This window comes from Falco rusticolus, chromosome W (assembly GCF_015220075.1).
Source record: "Falco rusticolus isolate bFalRus1 chromosome W, bFalRus1.pri, whole genome shotgun sequence".
In the NCBI taxonomy this organism is placed as follows: Eukaryota; Metazoa; Chordata; class Aves; order Falconiformes; family Falconidae; genus Falco; species Falco rusticolus.
In genome coordinates this window covers 21,006,697-21,025,325 of record NC_051209.1, presented here as the reverse complement: position 1 = coordinate 21,025,325, position 18,629 = coordinate 21,006,697, and the positions used below count along the sequence as shown (strand labels likewise).

At 42.1% G+C, this 18,629-nt stretch overlaps 1 protein-coding gene across 5 annotated transcripts in view; it reads left to right on the top strand.

Moving 5' to 3' along the window:
- The window catches only part of LOC119140659 (zinc finger RNA-binding protein), a 46,380-nt gene extending 41,902 nt beyond the window's left edge, over positions 1 to 4,478 (top strand). For 3 of the 5 annotated variants that reach the window (XM_037372168.1, XM_037372167.1, XM_037372166.1), the window contains 4 exons: positions 46 to 141; positions 2,622 to 2,733; positions 2,844 to 2,941; positions 3,684 to 4,478. In XM_037372168.1, coding sequence (XP_037228065.1) covers positions 46 to 141; positions 2,622 to 2,733; positions 2,844 to 2,941; positions 3,684 to 3,863 — 486 coding nt within the window. In that variant the 3' untranslated portion in view covers positions 3,864 to 4,478. Of the gene's footprint in view, positions 1 to 45; positions 142 to 2,621; positions 2,734 to 2,843; positions 2,942 to 3,683 lie in introns of those variants that run through there. The other 2 variants (XM_037372169.1, XM_037372173.1) reach the window with 2 other exon arrangements.
- The last annotated feature ends 14,151 nt before the right edge of the window (positions 4,479 to 18,629 follow it).

Genomic DNA, 18,629 nt, shown 5'->3' with positions numbered 1-18,629 from the left:
TGTAGGTGCTGGGATTAATTAATATGATTTTGTGTTGCTCACAAGGCTAGAGCTAATGGTCTGCAGTCCTGTGTGGTTATCATACGTATTCTTCGTGACCTCTGTCAACGGGTTCCAACTTGGTCTGATTTTCCAAGCTGGGTGAGTAATGTACTTTTGAATGAGTCTTTCTAAAGTACATGGTACTGCAAGTAAAGCGTAGGAAAGTGTTACTACAGTTTAAAAATGTAGACTTTTTCAAGGAGTAATGTAGGGTTTTGTTTGGTTTGGGGGGGGCTTTTCTCCCCCCAACAAATGATCCAGATTCCCTCTAAAAATTTAATTTTCTGAAGTTTTGTCATTTGCAACTGAAATTGTTTTTTCAAAAGGAATTTTCCTGTTCTTTTGAATTCTTTGTGGGTGGAATTCTTCTTCTAGGCTTTAGCGTTTTTTCCTTTACTCTCTATATAAAAATTTATTTTTTTCTAACCACCTAATCTGAATTGCTTGAACTTTACTGAAACTGATTGAAAGTAATGTCAACTGTGTCCAGATAGCTCTCTGATAACAGAAAGGCTACTTGAAAGAACAAATCACAGTAATTCCTGTGCTCATTAATATATCCTTTCTACAAGATGAAATACCACAGTACTAGTCTGTGGATGTGTCAACATTAGAATTTTAATCAGTGTAACTTAGAAACAGATCTCTAGGTTGTACCCAGTTACCTCTCTCAATTCTTGCAGCCAAGTGTTCTTGGAGCATTCCTTTTACATTGACTACCTTAAATGATGCTCTCCAGAAGTGCAACTTGTGCTCCAAATATTAACAGATGTTCAATCTGTGAACTGGAAAAAGCTAGTCTGAAACAAAATCTCTGAAATGTATATGTGCGGAGGTAAACTCAGCTCTGACTGTTTTGTTTCATAGACCAAATCCTCTTGTACTGCGCTACTTCCTAATGTAGATTTTTCAGTTTTGGCAGGAAGAGCACTAACGTCAAGACAGTTACAGTAGTTTGCATTATTTCAATGAGAAATGTTTTACAACTGTACTAAGCTTGCAGATAATTTTATTAAATTACTTCTGATGATATTTATTGCTTCTGGAAAAAATGTAGAGCAGTTATTTGGTTTTTTAAATATTTAAAGTAAAAAAAAGTAATCCCGTTTCCATGCTATACTTGATGAAAGATACGCTGTGCAAATATAGCTTAAAAGAAGCTAAGAAGTATGTGCCCTCAATATCGCTATGATACTGAGTTGCCAAAGAATAAACCCTGGCATACTTTTAGAAAAGCATCCTTAGAGCTACTGCAACACACAGCAGGCACATAGATGAAGAATAAGTAATGTTTCTTATTTCTCATAATATCTGTTCTTCAGTGTATTGTATGAGGATCCAAAAGAACTAGAGTTGAATAAATGCAATAACATGATCTGCTTTTTTTTCTTTCCTACTGTATTTTGCTTCATACTTGAAAATAACTAAATTACTGTTGCTAAAACTCAAAAGATTGATCCTGAGTGTCACAGTGGGAATATGGAAATACCGTGCTCAAGAATTGAAATCTGTCATTTAAATTGAGCTAAAATAGAAAGGAATGGGCACCCTTAGTGAAGGATTGTAATCAACACTGCCTATAGTTACTTGCATGCATTAGAATAGACGTTTACTCTTGGATAATGAAAATAAAAGGCAACATATGAACAACTGTAAACTCAGGAGAGGAATCAAAAAACACACTCCCAAAAATCCCTACCAAAAAACAAGAGACACATATTGTTTGAAAATGAAACTTGCCAAAGGGGTAGTATTGAAACATCCATTTAATGCTGAGAAAGCTAAGGAAAGCTATTCTTTATTTGTGCAAATTTCTTTTATGGATTTTTCTGGAAAAAATAGTCCAATAAAAGTGAACAATGGACATATTCACAGAAAAAAGGCAATATTTTAAATACAGATAATAATTTAAACCATTTTCACTATTATCAAATAATGTGTGAATTTTAGAAAACCTGTTTATCATCAAGGTTTTGGGTTTTTTACACTCGTTTAACATCTGAGTTAGTGTTAGCCTATATCCAAGAAAAAACTTGCTGTGAACTTCAGTTTTGCTAAACTGAAGAACTAGTAACCGCTTAAACATTAGAAGGTCATGAAATTTTTGATGCTTTAAGTTTCTGTATTCTTGTAGAAAAAAATAATTTCTCTGTAGCATCCTGTTAATTTCATTAGATGAATCAAATTCATCATTTCATACTGTGTGCTGTTTATTCATGTGGCTGATGGATTCCGGTGGCCCACCATGTTTCATGCTCTCAAAAAATGTCTGGACATGTTGTCTACCTGCATGTGTAGGCTACTACTGTATAAATTTCTACAAAACTTTTGGACAACTTGTGATGAGAAGCAGCATATCAGTATCAGGACTCAATGTTAATCTTGTAGCAGCTCTCTTTTTATTCATCATTATAAAATATCTAAAATATTTTTTTTCCATTTTTAACTGAAAGTATTCTGTGATGTGTAATATTCTTCAAAATTCCAGTATCAGAAGTTCTGTATTGAACACCAGTAGTAGCTTTTTTAAATTTTAATCAATCTTCTAAATTGGCTGGATTTTCTTATTGTTGGTCTAGGCTATGGAGTTGCTTGTGGAAAAAGCAATTAGCAGTGCTACTGGACCACAGAGTCCTGGGGATGCACTGAGAAGAGTTTTTGAGTGTATATCTTCAGGAATCATCCTTAAAGGCAAGTTGCATTTGATCAGTGTCTGTATATTTATGCTTAACTAATGTAAAATCTGTAATCTTGGTTGAAATAAGGTAGAGATGTGCTACTAATTAGCCTAACCATTGTAGGTGGTCCTGGCCTTCTGGACCCTTGTGAGAAAGATCCTTTTGATACACTCACTGTAATGACAGACCAGCAACGAGAGGATATTACTTCAAGTGCGCAGGTAAGGAAAAATATGTGTGAAGTAACTAAATTTGATGGCTGGGTTTTTTGCTGGGTTTGTTTTGTTTGGTTTGTTTTTTTAAAAATTGAGCTATACGGTGTACAGGAATTTTCCTTTTTTAGGATATAGTCTTGTTTTTCAGATGATCAGTCTAGGCAATGAAAATGACACAACAGAGGATGTATAATAGTGTTCATTTTTGCACTAAAATTAATGTATTTCCTGAAAAGTTTGAAGCACTCCCATCTATATATATCTCTCTCTCCATAAAAATGCTCACTATACAGCAGTATGTTATTAGATTTAAAATTACATTGGCATTTAATATTTTATAAATAAATCTGTGTATGTTTAATTTTTAATACTGTATCCACTTACAGTATTGACCAATCGCACTTGCATCTTAAGAGGTTACTGCCCCTACCTCTTCATTTGATCCTTTTGCTAAATTTACTAATGTGTAATGGGACATGTGACAAGCCTTGGCTGCTTCAGTGCAAGTCCAGCAACTAAAACACATGTATATTATTTTTAAGCTAAGATGATGTACTTTGTACAGAAGCAGCAAATGTGACATACACATTTTATTGTGTTGACTTTTGTTGGGGGAAGGAAGAGGGGGATAATAAGAGCTAAGGATAATATCATACACTACTACTGTTCTTCATTAATTGTTTGACAAAGTACTTAAAATTGACATTTGTTTCATAACAGAAATATCTTCTTTCTACCCTTTTTCTAGTTTGCACTGAGACTCCTTGCATTTCGTCAAATACACAAAGTTTTAGGAATGGATCCGTTACCACAGATGAATCAACGCTTCAACATCCATAATAATCGTAAAAGGAGAAGGGACAGTGATGGAGTTGATGCATTTGAAGCAGAGGGAAAAAAAGACAAAAAAGATTATGATAACTCTTAAAAACATTTATCATCACTGCTAGGATCGAAGGTGATGAAAAGTCCATTTGTTGCCTTGTTTTTAAATGGACATAATGTCTGTTTAAAACATCCAAAACCAACTCTGTAATTAGATTTGGAAGAGAACAACCTAGCTCTTCTGTGAGATTCTGAATATTTTAATGGATGTACTGTATCAGACAAATTATGGATGGAAAGACTGCAAATGGAAATTCTGTTGTCATTAGAAAAAATAGTTTGAAAATGTTTTCCTCATTGCATTTTCTTTCAATGTGTTGCTAACTTTAGTACCTTTTCTTCTTTTTTGTCTTTTTTATTAACAAGTGCACTGTCATCTTATCTTGACTGTCTTTAATGCAGCATTTGTGCTTCTGTTGATATGTGTATTTTGACTTTTTACTTAGAAGGTTTTTTGTTTGCCTTTGACACTAGTTGTATAAGTTACTTTGTGTTAGATAGTATAAACTGTTCCCCTCCCAGTTAATATTTTACAGAACTTTATTTTGTAAAGCGAGACTGCAGGATTATGGAGATTTTTTTCCTGAATGTGAAGGGGTTACAACACATAATTTTCCTGCCATTTGAGTGCTCAGAATTAAATGTTTTTGCAATCTTGTGGCATTTGTCTCCTTAGTGTGACATAACAGTGTAATTAGGGCAATTTTGTTTTAATCTAATCAAATTTGCTGTTGTGCTTTAGCAGTATAAAAACTAATATATACAGTATGGTCTTACAACAGTTGTTGTAAGATGATGATGGCACCTGCCACAACCCTACAGGACCAAGACAGTACATTTTCAGCCAGTCTAAGCAGGCAGTCAAAGCTAGAATAACAGCATCAATGACAGATGTAGACACCCAAATGCAAGAGGTAATTGGAATACAGGGGTCATGTCCAAAACATCTGCCTTCCCTCACATACCCATCTCCTCAGTACCTTGCAGCTCACTAGGCATTTCTGTTTCTGCACCAAAATGTGGGCAGAACAGCCCATCTAAGCAGCTCAGCACCCAATGACAACCCTAAATCCAGCTAGGACCCAGAAACCCAGTAGGTCAAGGACATTAAAATGCTTCCTAAGAGGCCCACCTGAGGAGCATTCTTTACACACACTGAACAAAGAGGACCTGGAAAGAGCAGAAGCTGATGCTCTTGGTCTCATGGCTAATGGCATTCAGGAGAAAGACTTCATCAGCTAATCAGCCTGAGAGCACTCAAGATCATATTTTTAGGTAGTGTCCCAATCTTTAGGTGAAGTGGTCTCTAGGGTGGGACACTCTTGAGCCTTCCCCTTGCTCACAGCTGACACTGCGAATGTTTGGGCCAGAGACAGGGAACACAACCTTTGTAGCAAGAGAAGTGGAATCTGGTCCCTAGACTGTGACCATGTTCTAACTCAATGACTGCTTAATGTAAAATACATTTACTTATACTGGTCTTGTCTAAGAGCAAAAAACAGAACATCCCTGCAAGGGCTGCTGCAGGCCCCAAAGATTGAGGAAATATATTTCTTCTAATCTCAGCACTTAATGGATCTCTGTTTCAGAGCAGAATTTAAATGCATGTCTTGTGTAAAGGGATTGTCATACAGGACACCGGTTGTCTTGGATATTTCTCGCTGATCTGTTTTTGAACAGTATTTCAGTTGCTTGGTATCACTTTTTACACACCAGCATCACTTAATGGAACACAACATCTTTGGTTCAGAATGCTGTATAAGGCTTTTCTTTTTTAAAATAAAAAAATCAACCCTCTTATACTGATAACCAACAGGTCTTAACACCAAAACAAATTTGTGAAGTGAAATCCAGAATGTTTGCTGAGGTCTGAAACGGTAATTCTCAGGATTTGCAAAAAAAATAATTTAAAACCGCTGCACAGAGTTCATTTTCAAAGGCTGCAAATTAAAACTTCCCCTAAAGGCTGCATGCACTGCAACTGCATGCATAATTTTATTTACATGCATAGAATTTAGATCTAGCCTATCCCATCCAGTAACAGACTTTTAAAGACTGAAAATATAATTGGCATCCATCTCCAATAATAAAAATTACACTTCCCAGGCACCCTTTGATTTCAGTAGCAGATGGTATGCAGTTGCCTCTGAGAGACACTTTTATGACTGTGAATGATTTGCAGTGAGTCTTGATAAATGAGCACTTGATCTAATCACCAGCCTGCTTTAAAGTGAGCATTCCTCCAGCAACACTAAATCCCAGGCCAGCTTCTCCTCCTTTGCACAAGACTACAAAGTATGCATCTTCTTTGGTCTAGCAGAAAAATGGGGGTGGAAGGAGGAGGAAACCGAAACCAAAACCAAAGATCAAGACTAAGTTCCCACAAAAATTACAAATTCCCAGTGCCCTCAGATTATGGCAGGTGAAAAAAAAGCAACTCAAGGAATTAAAACTGAGATGTAAAAGACATTTCTGTTCATGCTACAGATGAGTAGCAGCCATTTAGAACTCAGGCGATAACAGAAATATCTTCAGTCAGTCCAAGGCTAGAAAGCAAAGTCAAAATTAGGCTAGTGGAAGCGTATTAAACCTTGGGCAGCCTAATTTTCACAGGCTGTAATCAACTTTGTGTTGCTGGACATTTTGCAGTCAAAACTGACTAGTTCCCATACACCTTTCTGGACCAAGCACTGTACTTTCCAGGGAACTGCTAACACTTTTTTTATCCCATTTCTCCTTCCTCTTGAAAGGCAGTTACAAAGATGTAATGGAGGGCAGTTATATTAACCTCTTTTCAGTAGTGCTGGACAGTCTTGCAAGGGGCAGTGACTACAAATTGAAGCTTAGGAAGGTTAGACAGGACAGCAGGAAAAACTGTTTCACTTGGGAGATGAAAGTAATGAGCCTGTTAGTAATCCAAACGGGACTAAGCTGTGCTGTTGTGGAAATAGGAGCATCCAGCACAGAAAAGGGACTGGCACAGATCTGCACCAGGGCTGAACTTGGCTCCAGACCAGAATGAAGGTGTAAAGCTGATTTCTTTGAAGTGATGGGCTGCTGCCAAAATACAGAATTTGTCATGAGAGAGTAGTCCTGTCCAGAAAGCTTGGTGCTGTTTTCTGAATAGTTATTAGGACAAACCAGACACAGTTACAGAAACTGCATTTTGCAGTGTAAGGGGGACTATAAGCAAGCATTCGGTAGAGCAAGGGGATAGAAACCATCTGTGGGGCAGAGCATCAGAAGTGAGGAGTAGTAAGCAGGTGTCTCAGCTTTTTCCCAGGATCCCATCCAATATCAGTGATTTCCAGAAAATGCCAATGCTAAAATTAATGGTGCATCATTAGAAACCAACCTCTTAATCTATTTAGCATTAAATAACGTATTTAGTTAACTAAACTCAACATTTTAAATCAGCATTTGCCTTTTAATTTAGTTTCATAAGGCACAGGGAACCACAGACTATTATCGCTGTTTGGTAAAACAACAGTCAAATTCTTGGCCTCTCTGTGTATGTTTTTGTCAAATAGTGGCCCTGGAAGATTTTTTGCATTCAAGGCATTCCTGAAAAACACAGAGCCAATGTCAGAAACTGATGCCACCCTGCTCCACATCACTGATCTATCAGTGCTCAAGGAGAGAAGAGCAGTCAGGGCTGAACATTTTGGGTCACAGTCTTTTGTAGCTGCCAAGACCCTTCTCACCTGTTCTTGTGAGAATAGCTTTATGTTAAGCTAGAAATAATAAAGTCAGTTAAATATCTAGGCTAGCCCCCTTCAAAGTGCAGCAAGGGTAACAGAAACATACTTGTATCTTTGACTGTTGGGTACTAAAGCAAGCCTTTTTGTTTAAGAGGTCAGATTCTTTCTAACCCTTGCTACCACAAAATAATTTTCTTACAACGGGGAAGAAAAAAATAATAAAAAATCAGAGGCTCAGATGTTAGAGGGTTGTGCGAGGACCACGTGTCCTGAGCCAGTCAACAACACAGTCTGAACTCTGGCTTCCCATTGCTGAGGTTGTGCATTTCCTCCCTTCCCAGCTCTCAATGCTGTCCTCAGCTAGCACATGTACTATGGAGCACAGACACCTGGCTATGGATGCTTATTGCTTTACTTGGCCACACAGTGGATGCACAAGGCCTCCAGTGACGACAACTACCTGCTGGGCTTTGAGAAACATCACTACAATAACTGCATATCATGTTTTTGAGGCAGGTTAACACAAATTAAGTCCTTGCAGTGCATAGGCAAGTTATTCTCTCAAAATTTCTAAGGAACTCGCCTAGAAGAAATGAGAAACACAATATGAAAGAGTTCAAATCTTCAGCCTCTCTTCAGCCTGTTAGCTGAAGATCATTGGTCATAGACATTTAAACAGTAAAATGCCTGTATATTTATTTTTTATATTAGTAACACTTATTGAATGCTAGCAGTAATTTCAGCACTGTTCAGAGCAAAAGATGATGACAAATTCTTTCCAGGGAAGCTCTCAGTCTGAATCAGGCAGTCCATCTCATTTTTCAGCAATTGCATAACTATGAAGAACTGTCCTATTGTACATTTAAATTCAGCATTTGACTAGCATAAAAATTTCCAGCCTACATGCCATACTGGGCTTAAATATGGATAAGAGACTATGCAGACAAGGAATGCATTCCAGAAAGCATTGACTTATTTATAAATATTTGGGTTCTCAGACTTTGAAAAGTGACATAAGCAATCTCTCCAAGACCTCACGCAAAATACTTTAAAGAACACGTAATTACTTTTGGCCAAAAGTACAATCCAATACTAATTTTTTCAGAAAATCTACCAAACCCTCTTGGCTCGTGAAGCTCCTGGGACTTACAAGCTTTAGCTATGCTGTCCCTGGAAGGAGGTAAAACTGGGTATTTTGGGGAGGTCCTGTTCCCCCCAGCCTGTTCTACATTTGAAATAGCAACCTTTGTGAATAAGACTCAGAAATGATCTAAATGCGGCTCAGCCAGCAGTTTTGTGGACCAGATGTTAGTTTCCTCTCCAGTGATGGCATTATTTTATCAAATTCTGTTCAAATTTAAAAAGGGTATGGAGGGACATATCCCTAAACCACAAACACTGCAAACAGGGAAGCAATGTTCGGGCAATCATTTCATTTTGGTGGCCTTCTTTAAACACCTAAATAATTAAGCAGGTTATCTTAATGCAATAACCAGTTTCCACAGAAGAAAACAAAAAGGGCACAGGAGTCTTACAAACCCTCTGTGGTGGTTTGATGTTGGCTGAACACCAGATGCCCACCAAAGCTGCTCTATCAGTCCCTTCTTCAACTGGACAGGGGAAAGAAAATATAACAGAAAGCTCATGGGTTTAGATAAGGACAGGGAGATCACTCAACAATTACCATCACAGACAAAACAGACTCATCTTGGGGAAATCGGTTTAATTTATTAGCATTCAAATCAGAGTAGGATAATGAGAAATAAGAACAAATCTAAAACCACCTTCCCCCTACCGCTCCCTTCTTCCTGGGCTCAACTTCACTCCTGAATTTTCTACCTCCTCCTCCTGAGCAGCACAAGGGGATGGGGAATAAGGGTTGTGGTCAGTTCATCACACGTTCTCTCTGCTGCTCCTTCCTCCCCACTCTCTTCCCCTGCTCCAGCATGAGGTCTCCCACAGGAGACAGTCCTCCATGAACTTCTCCAACACGAGTCCTTCCCACAGGAGAACTTCATGAACTGCGCCAGCATGGGTCCCTCCCATGGGGTGCAGTCCTTCAGGAACAGACTGCTCCAGCGTGGATCCCCCACAGGGTCACAAGTTCTGCCAGCATATCTGCTCCAGTGTGGGCTCCTCTCCCTCCACAGTTCCATAGGTCCTGCCAGGAGCCTGCTCCAGCACAGCTTCCCATGGGGTCACAGCCTCCTTTGGGCATCCACCTGCTCTGGCGTGGGGTCCTTCACAGGCTGCAAGTGGATATCTGCTCCACTGTGGATCTCCATGGGCTGCAGCAGGACAGCCTGCCTCACCATGGTCTTCACCATGGGCTGCAGGGGAATCTCTGCTCTGACACTTGGAGCACCTCCTCCCCCTCTTTCTTCGCTGACCTTGGTGTCTGCAGAGTTGTTTCACATATTCACACTCCTCTCTCCTGCTACAATTTGTTGTGCAGATTTTTTCCCCCCTTCTGATATATGTTATCACAGAGTCTTTACCACCATAGATGATTGGCTCAGCCTTGGCCAGTGGCAGGTCCATCTTGGAGCCAGCTTCCATTGAACACAGAGGAAGCTTCTAGCAGCTTCTCACAGAAGCCACCCCTGTAGCTCCCCCCCAAAAAATCTTGCCATGCAAATCCAATACACCTTCCATCAGCTACTTTCTGGAATTGCAAGCCACCAGTTCAGCATTAAACAAGATAAATTCAGTTTCCATGATCTCAGCTTCTAGCAAAAGGCAGGTGCTTCCAGGCACAGAGAGGAGCAGAGCTTCCCCTGCATGGTGGAGAAAGTGGATCTGACCCAGATGGTTGGTGGAAAGTTAAGTTCTGATGTGTAATTATTGGTAAACCCAGGAGTTTCTCAGCTGTAAAAATGACTGAAATAGAGACATACTTCTCCACTTAAAACAGGTCTGTTTATTGTGCCTCAAAACTGATGAGAGGAAACAACCTTAAGTTGCACCAGGGGAGATTTAGATTGGATATTAGGAAAAATTTCTTCGCTGAAAGGGTTGTCAAGCATTGGAACAGGCTGCCCAGGGAAGTGGTTGAGTCACCATCCCTGGGGATATTTAGAAGACCTGTAGATGGTGGCGTTTAGTGGTGGACTTGGCAGTGTTAGATTAACGGATGGACTTGATGATCTTAAGGGTCTTTTCCAACCTAAATGATTATATGTTTCTATGAGTCTATAATTCTATGAACTTTATGTCATAGTAAGGCTTGCAGTTAGTCTATGAAAATATAGGGGGAAAGACATAAATGGAGAGAAATCCCTGCTGATGAATTCACAGCCATTAGCTTATTTTTTCCCTTGCTGTAAAGATGTAGTAGGATTTCAAAAGGCAGTAAAAAAGTATTGGTTCAGAATAATTATTTTGTTGTTGTGGTTCCCATTTGTAGTGGGTGATCAAAATTAAGGCTGGGACAAAATGGAGTGTCATTATTACAGATGATATAAGGCTGTGTAGAGCCAAATTGTGGCTGTGACTCAACCTGGCGTGACTGTTCACTGTCTGTGTGCGTCTCCATCCAACTTCCAAGATTTTTTTTTATTCAGCCCTTTTAGTCTTATATTTACTGCAACATGTTATGGAGGATACATATGTAATGTGTTCTTTCTCTTGGGCTTTGCTTATGCAAAGTAAATCACTGTCACTACTGCTGCAGTGGAAGCTGTATGGATATGCTCTTTCAGAGTAAGATACCATCCTGGAAAAATTACTCTGCTTTTGAAGTAATTATTTCCAAATAAAATTGGATCAGTGTCCACCTGAGGACCAAGATAACTCTAGGTTATTACTGCAATCATGCTGGTTAAATTTTCCACACAGACAAGGAAATTAACAGGACGATTCATTTTAGTCTCCTTGAGAATGGAAATTATAATAGCACAGCCAGTGGTGGCTTGGCCTTGATCTATTTTATACCAGCTATATACATGGGAGAATGTGTGTCTGTGTAAAGGGCAGACTGTAAAATACTGTAAAAGCAGTATTAAAGATGAAGGGTCCTAGTTTTGTTCCATAAACACAGGAAAACACAAGTCTTGCTAGTGGAGCTCACAATGTGTCTGGAGTCATGCTGCAGTTTTTAAATCACAGACTGAATTTTGGAAGCTGCTGGGGGGAATTCACAATTTAGGTTAATCAACCCCAAATGCTTCACAAATATTGCCCCACTTTTTACTGTTCGTAGTGGAAGCATTACGTACATCCCACCTGGATATGAAGATGATGTGCTTTTTCATTTGCTCTACCTACTGCCAGACAGTCTGTCACCAAGCCACTAAGCTCTACCCGAGCGGCATCAAATCATCTACAGAAAAATTTCAGAATACTGTGAACCCCCACATCTGGGGATTTCAGAGAGAGTCAAGGGCAGGTGATAGCTCAGCAGATCTGTCTGGATCGCTGGATGTTGACCAGTCATCTCCCCAGAGTGCAGCAGCAGATGGACACTGTTAGTGGCACAGGTCAGGGCAGAGAATCCTGCTTGCACTCGGAAAATGTCACAAAATTACAGATTGCTGAAGCTGGCATTGAGATAAAATGTTGTTAGGATGACTAAAATCTGCTGTGTAGCAACTCTGAAAGTACTCCAGGTTTTTGAAAATACAATACTGAAATTTGATCCTGCTGATACAGCCACATGAGGTTATATGATCTAAGCAGTGTTTGAATCCCAAAAGCTGAATCTTACTCCATCGCCTTAACCTGATCTTTCTCCCTGCTTTTTGGTTTCTCCCCTTTTTCTTGGGCTCCAGCTCCTCTTCCAGGTTCCTATGGGGTCCAGATAGCTGTTTTACTTTCAGCATTCTTCCCTTATCTAAAACAAAATAAAATGAGATTTTGGGCATTCTCTGGGAGGTGAAGTGTGGAAAACACTAAGTGATATACTTAATCTCTACCCAGCTGGTGTCCGAGAAAAACACAGAATGCTACTAATCCTACCAACATCTGGCCAGGTTGCAAAATACAAGTATTGTAAATCCTATATATCAGTGTTGAAAGATCCATACTCATGAAACCATGTTTAATTAGGATTTTGATGTTCACATTGCAGAAGACTTGCATAACTTTCAGAAAGAGCAGTAGAAAAATAATATTTCTCAGATGTGTAAGAGGAGAATGTAAAATATTGCTGGCAGCCTCCAAAATTACTGATTCCAGTTGTAGATAAAGTTGACCTTTCCATAGAGATCTGCAGAATTAACCCAACACATATATCACAGTACCTTTTCCACCTTTTGGCCTGATATCAGAAGATATAAGCAACGATTGTTTTACATTACAAAATTGAATGTCAACAGCTGCCTATGAAAGTACTTAGCAAAAGACATTGTTTACGAGTTTTCCATAGTATAACCCTGCCAGAAGCCAAATGCTCTGCAGCAGGAGCACCAAACCTTCAATGCTTTATAAGGTTATCTTACAACTGGTGTAGAAAATGGGGGAAACTCATATGACTGATTTTAGAGAGATTTAAATGTTGTTGTTATGTGGGGGCATAAGAAAGATAAAGCAAAGTCCCTTATCATGCTATTTCTACATTGGTGCAACCCTGAAATGAATTGCTCTGATTTGAATGAGAAGGGATTCAGGCATAATCTGCTCCCTTGTCCTAGCGACAAGCTGCACAAATAGGCTGGACTTGTGGACCTTCAAAAATGAAGATAAAGGATAATAGGAAGTTAGGGGATTTTTTGTGATTCTGACCCATATGCTGCTGCTGCTGAAGTTAATCATCACATTTACATAGCTATCAGCTATTATTTCCTGCCAGAATTGATCACAGGGGACAGCCATGCTCTGAAATAAGGGCTCAGCACTCTAGTCTGCTATCTGAGGTGCATCACTTGTTTCTGCTGTGGAACCTCTGGGGTTTTTTCATGTCCTACTGGGAGATAATCACATTTTTTAACTCAGGGGTCAAAGGGAACAATTCTCAGAGTTTCTTTTGCTTCACTCCATCATCCATCTTGCTGTTGTGAGCCAGCACTGTTTTCAGAGAGCTAGCTGGTAGCATAGAAGAACCATTTGCAAGCACAGCAGATAAACAATGAACAGAGCATTGTTCAAAGACAGGCCCCTAGAATCAGGGTGGAAATATCACAAACAGAGACTGAATCAGTCTGATACTGCACTGCTTTTGGAGGGGCCTTGATCCCCTGTGACCTGGCACTGGCAGAAGCACAGATCAGCATTAGTCACCTGGGATCTTGACTGGTGGCAGAACTTCATACACCCTCAAATCTGGTTTCATTGACATTTCATTGAATTGTGTGCTGGATTAACCCAATCCCTGCAGGGACCACCTAACAGGATCGTACTTTAGCACGAAGACACAGGGGGAAAAGCACAGTGGGACATGGTCCTCCTGAGCGCTGCTTGGTTAACTGCAACGTGGCATGGTGTCAGCATTTGTCATCAGCACTGGTGGAAAACTAGGTGTGCTGCTTGCTGGGAGCTACTTTCCTGCCAGCCCCAGCAGTCCCAGCAGTTATTACTTGCTCTGTGTGCCTGGGATTTCCTCACTGAAACAAGGTCACTGGCAGGAATCACACAACTATGTTTTTCTGCCTCATCCCAGAGTTCAGCAGCATGGAAAAGGGTTGGTGGTTTGTGGTTTTTTTTCATCATGTGATACAGGGCCTGTCTGGCACCACTGAAAAGCTAGAAAAGAGCTCTGTGCTCATGGAGGGTGGTTGAGAGTGCATTCTGTGATACTGTTTTGTTTGCATGGAAGTATTCTGCATCCATGGAACAATTCAGCTCAAGTAACAGCATCTTTTGAGTGTTGAAGAGTACTAAGGCACTGCCTGGTACGTCATGCCAAGCCTGTCACTGCAACAAGTGCCTCTAGACAACACTCCACTTGCACAGACACTGCAGTCATGAGCAACCATCTTCAAAGGACTGACAGGCAGAGCATCTGGACCAAATTGTAAAGTGATTACCTGACAGTCTTTAATAAAGACAATACTTTAGAGACACTTTGGCTGATTTGAATACTTTTTTTAAAATTTATTTTATTTTTAGAACAGCAGTACTGGAAATGCACTCCCTGAGCCTTGTACAGGAGCATGAGTCAGAAAAAGACTTTGGCTTGAAAGAAAACAGAGCTGCTGACCATTTCCTTTTGCAGTGCCTAGGAAAAGTGAACCTGAAAAAGCAACCAAACATTTTAAAATGTACTTTCATTTTAATAACCTTAAGTTTATAGTAAAAAGGAGAACTTTTTTAAATTTTAAAAAAAGGATTCTTTTAGCTCTTTTTTTAAAAAAATGGGTAACGTGTCCGAAAATATTAAAAACCTGCAAAGAACGCCTGCTCCTCGAGGGCTGCAGATTTTAAGCAACTCTTCGAGCACCTGGCGACCTCCGCCGCACGCTTACTTCCCCAGGACTCCCTCGGCTCACCGGCAGCACGAGGTGCGATCGGGTGATGTTGGTACTGCCCGGTCGGTCCCTCCGGATCCCGGGGAGGTAGGACAACCCCGGCTGGGCGGGTTTCGCGGCACGGCCCCTCACAGGGCTTCCGCGCCGCCCGCCCCGTCTGGCCGCCCCTCGCGGGATTCCCGCGCCGCCCTCCTCGTTGGGTCGGGCCTGGGGGCAGCGCGGCGGTGCGGCAGGTGGCGTGGGAGCGGCGTTGGACCGGGGGCAGCCCGGTCCCGGGGCCGCCGAGCAGGTGTCTGGGCGCCGGGTTTCCCGTCACCGCCGAGGTGAGCGGGGAGCACCACGCGGCGCGGGGCTGCGGGCCAGGAGAGCTGCGGGCATCCGGTGCCTGCCCCACTGGCGGCATCCCTCCCGCAGGGACGGGGCTTGCCGCTGCCGTCCGGGGGCGGTGGGGCTGGGCTTTGCGGCCCTCCTCTCGCTGTCGAGAGTCGCTGTGGGAGCGGGACAAGCACGCAGCGGGCCGGGGGGCCTCCAACCCCCAGCGGTCGGTGAGAGTCATCCCCCCCCGGCCGCCCCCGGCACGGAGGGGCTTCATCCCTCTGTGGTCCGCGAAGTGCAGCCCCCACCCCGGTACCAGCGAGGCTCCATCTCCTGGGGATCGGTGGCAGCCCTCCCCCATTACATTGGAGACTCTACCTCCTGGAGTTGGCAGGGTGCATTCCTCCAGCCTGGTACTGGGGCACTTCATCTTCCCCCCGGAGGTTGGTGGGGTGCAACACCCCCACCCCCCCCGGGTGTCAGTGGGTGGCCTCCACCATGAGGGGCAGAGGGGTGCATCCCCCCTGCAGGGGTTCATTGGGATGCGTACTCAATAATCCGGGGGGCTCCATCCCCAGGGTGTTGGTGGGGTGCATCCCTTTGTAGGTCAATGGGGCAGGTGTCAGTAGGGCCCACACCCCCAGGGTCAGGTTTAACCCCAGCCAGTAACTAAGTACCATGCAGCCACTCACACACATACCACACCACACCACACCACACACCACACCCCCCCCCCGAGTGATGGGGAGAAGGATTGGGAAGGAATGAGAATTTCAAGGGTATGGTATGGAGGATGATGGCTAAAATATAAATATGGGGAGGCCTGGCAGATTGACTATATCACACTCCCACAGACCTGCCAAGGCAAGTGCCATGTGCTTACAATGGTGGAAGCAACCACCGGATGGCTGGAAACATATCCTGTGCCCCATGCCACTGCCCGGAACACTCTCCTGGGCCTTGAAAAGCAAGTCTTATGGTGACATGGCACCCCAGAAAGAACTGAATAAGACAAAGGAACTTATTTCCAAAAGAACCTCACAGACACTTGAGCCAAAGAGCATGGAATTGAGTAGGTATATCACATCCCTTAACATGTACCAGCATCTGAGAAAACGGAATTATATAATTGACTGTTAAAGACGACACTGAAAACAATGGGTGGTGGGACTTTCAAACATTGGGATACGCATCTAGCAAAAGCCACCTGGTTAGTCAACACTAAAGGATCTGCCAGCTGAGCTGACCCCGCCCAATCAAAGCTTTTACATACTGTAGAAGGGGATAAAGTTCCTGTACGGCACCTTAAATATATGCTGGGGAAAGTAGTGGATCATTTCTGCCTCAGGCAAAGGTAAACCCATTTGTGGGATTGCTTTTGCTCAAGGACCTGGGTGCACTTGGTGGGTAATGTGGAAGGATGGGGAAGTTCGATGTATGCCTCAAGGGGATTTGATTTTGGGTGAAAATAGGCAATGTATTGATTTGTGTGATGTTAATTGCTATATAACTTTTTATATTGTCACTTCTATATGCCCATTAATACACTGGGTGCCTTGCGGCGCCCATCTCTACCACTTTGGATTTGCAGATCTGTATTGGGTCTGGCTGAGCCCCATAGCAGCCCTCATAGTGCTGTGCTTTCTATTGGTAGCTAGAAAGGTGGTGATAACAAGCCAGTGTTTTGACTACTGCTGAACAGTGCTCCCACAGCATCAAGGTTGTCTCTCCAACCTTCCCCCCTTCATCACTAGGCTGGGGGTGGGCAAGATCTTGGGAGGGGACATAGCCAGGACAGCTGACCCAACTTGACCAAAGAAATATTCCATACCATATGATGTCTGCTCAGATATAAAAGACAAGAGAAAGGATGAGGAAGGGGGGGGGGGGTATTTGTTATTTACGACGTTTGTCTTCCAGAGCAAATACTATGCATTCTAAAGCCCTGCTTCCTGGGAAGTGGCCAAACATTACCTGCTGACGGGGAGTAGAGAATAGCATCTTTTGTTTTTCTTTGCTTCCGCGCACACAACTTTTGCTACTGCTTCATTAAACTGCCTTTATCTTGACCCACAGGGTTTTTTAAATCTTATTTTCTCCACCGTCGTTCTGCTGAGAAGGGGAGTGATAGAGCAGCTTGGTGGGCACCTGGCATCCAGCCAAGGTCAACCCACCACAAGCTCTGACCTTGACTCCCTTCCAATTGCCACACCAACAAAAAATGACTTTGTTGAAACCAGACCAGTGCAGCTGTGATAGAATCAGAACTGGCTTCAAGATGCAACAGTCCAGCACCTCATACCATCTTTCCTGCCGTGAAAGACTGTTATGACAGATGGAGCCCAACATCATGGACTAAATGAACTCAACAGAGATTTAGAAGGATGGTCCCTAGACTAAGAGAATGATATCTGTGTGTTTATATTAAAAGACAGGAAAGGTGATGATGTATTGGAAAATGTAGCATGACAGAAATGGTAAGGAATAAGGGGTGGATACTGTCCTGGTTTCAGCTGGGATAGAGTTAATTTTCTTCTTAGTAGCTGGTGCAGTGCTGTGTTTTGGATTTGGTGCGAGAATAGTGTGGATAACAGATGATTTTAGTTGTTGCTAGGTAATATTTATACAGTTTATACAGCGAGAAGGCTGGAGGGGCGCAAGAAATTGGGAGGGGATACAGCCATTACAGCTGACCCAAACTAGCCAAAGGGATATTCCATACCATAGAAAGTCATGCTGAGTATATAAACTGGGGGGAGACTGGCCAGGGCTTGCCAATTGCTGCTGGGGGACTGGCTGGGCATCGGTCAGTGGGTGATGAGCAACTGTATTGTGCATCACTTTTTTCCTTTTCTCCCTTCCCTTTGGATTTTATTTCTCTCCCCTTATCCCTCCTTTTCGTTAGAATTGTTGTTGTTATTATTATTGGATTTTTACATTTTATTTTCTTTTAATTATTAAATTGTTCTTATCTCAACCCTTGAGTTTTACATTCCTTCCCAATTCTCCTTCCCAATTCTCCTCCCCATTCCTCTGGGGGTGCGGGGGGTGTGTGTGTGAGCGAGCAGCTATGTGGTACTTAGTTACCAGCTGAGGTTAAACCATGACTGTTGGGGTCTGCAGCGGGTCTGCAGACAAGTTAGTTGACTTCAAAGACTTAGCCGTGTACCTTTAAGACAGCCACAAATTGTCAGGTATGTAAACAGGATGTGAAGAATCGTAACTTAGAACCGCAGCATACGGGCACCTACAGCAACAGCAAATAGCAAGCAAGAACACAAAAACCTATCAGGGTCTAACACCTGTACTGTCTAAGATATATAAATATTTTGTAAAAACAATAAAGGGGCCATTTTGTCCGAACCCAGCCATGCAGACATAGTGTTTCTT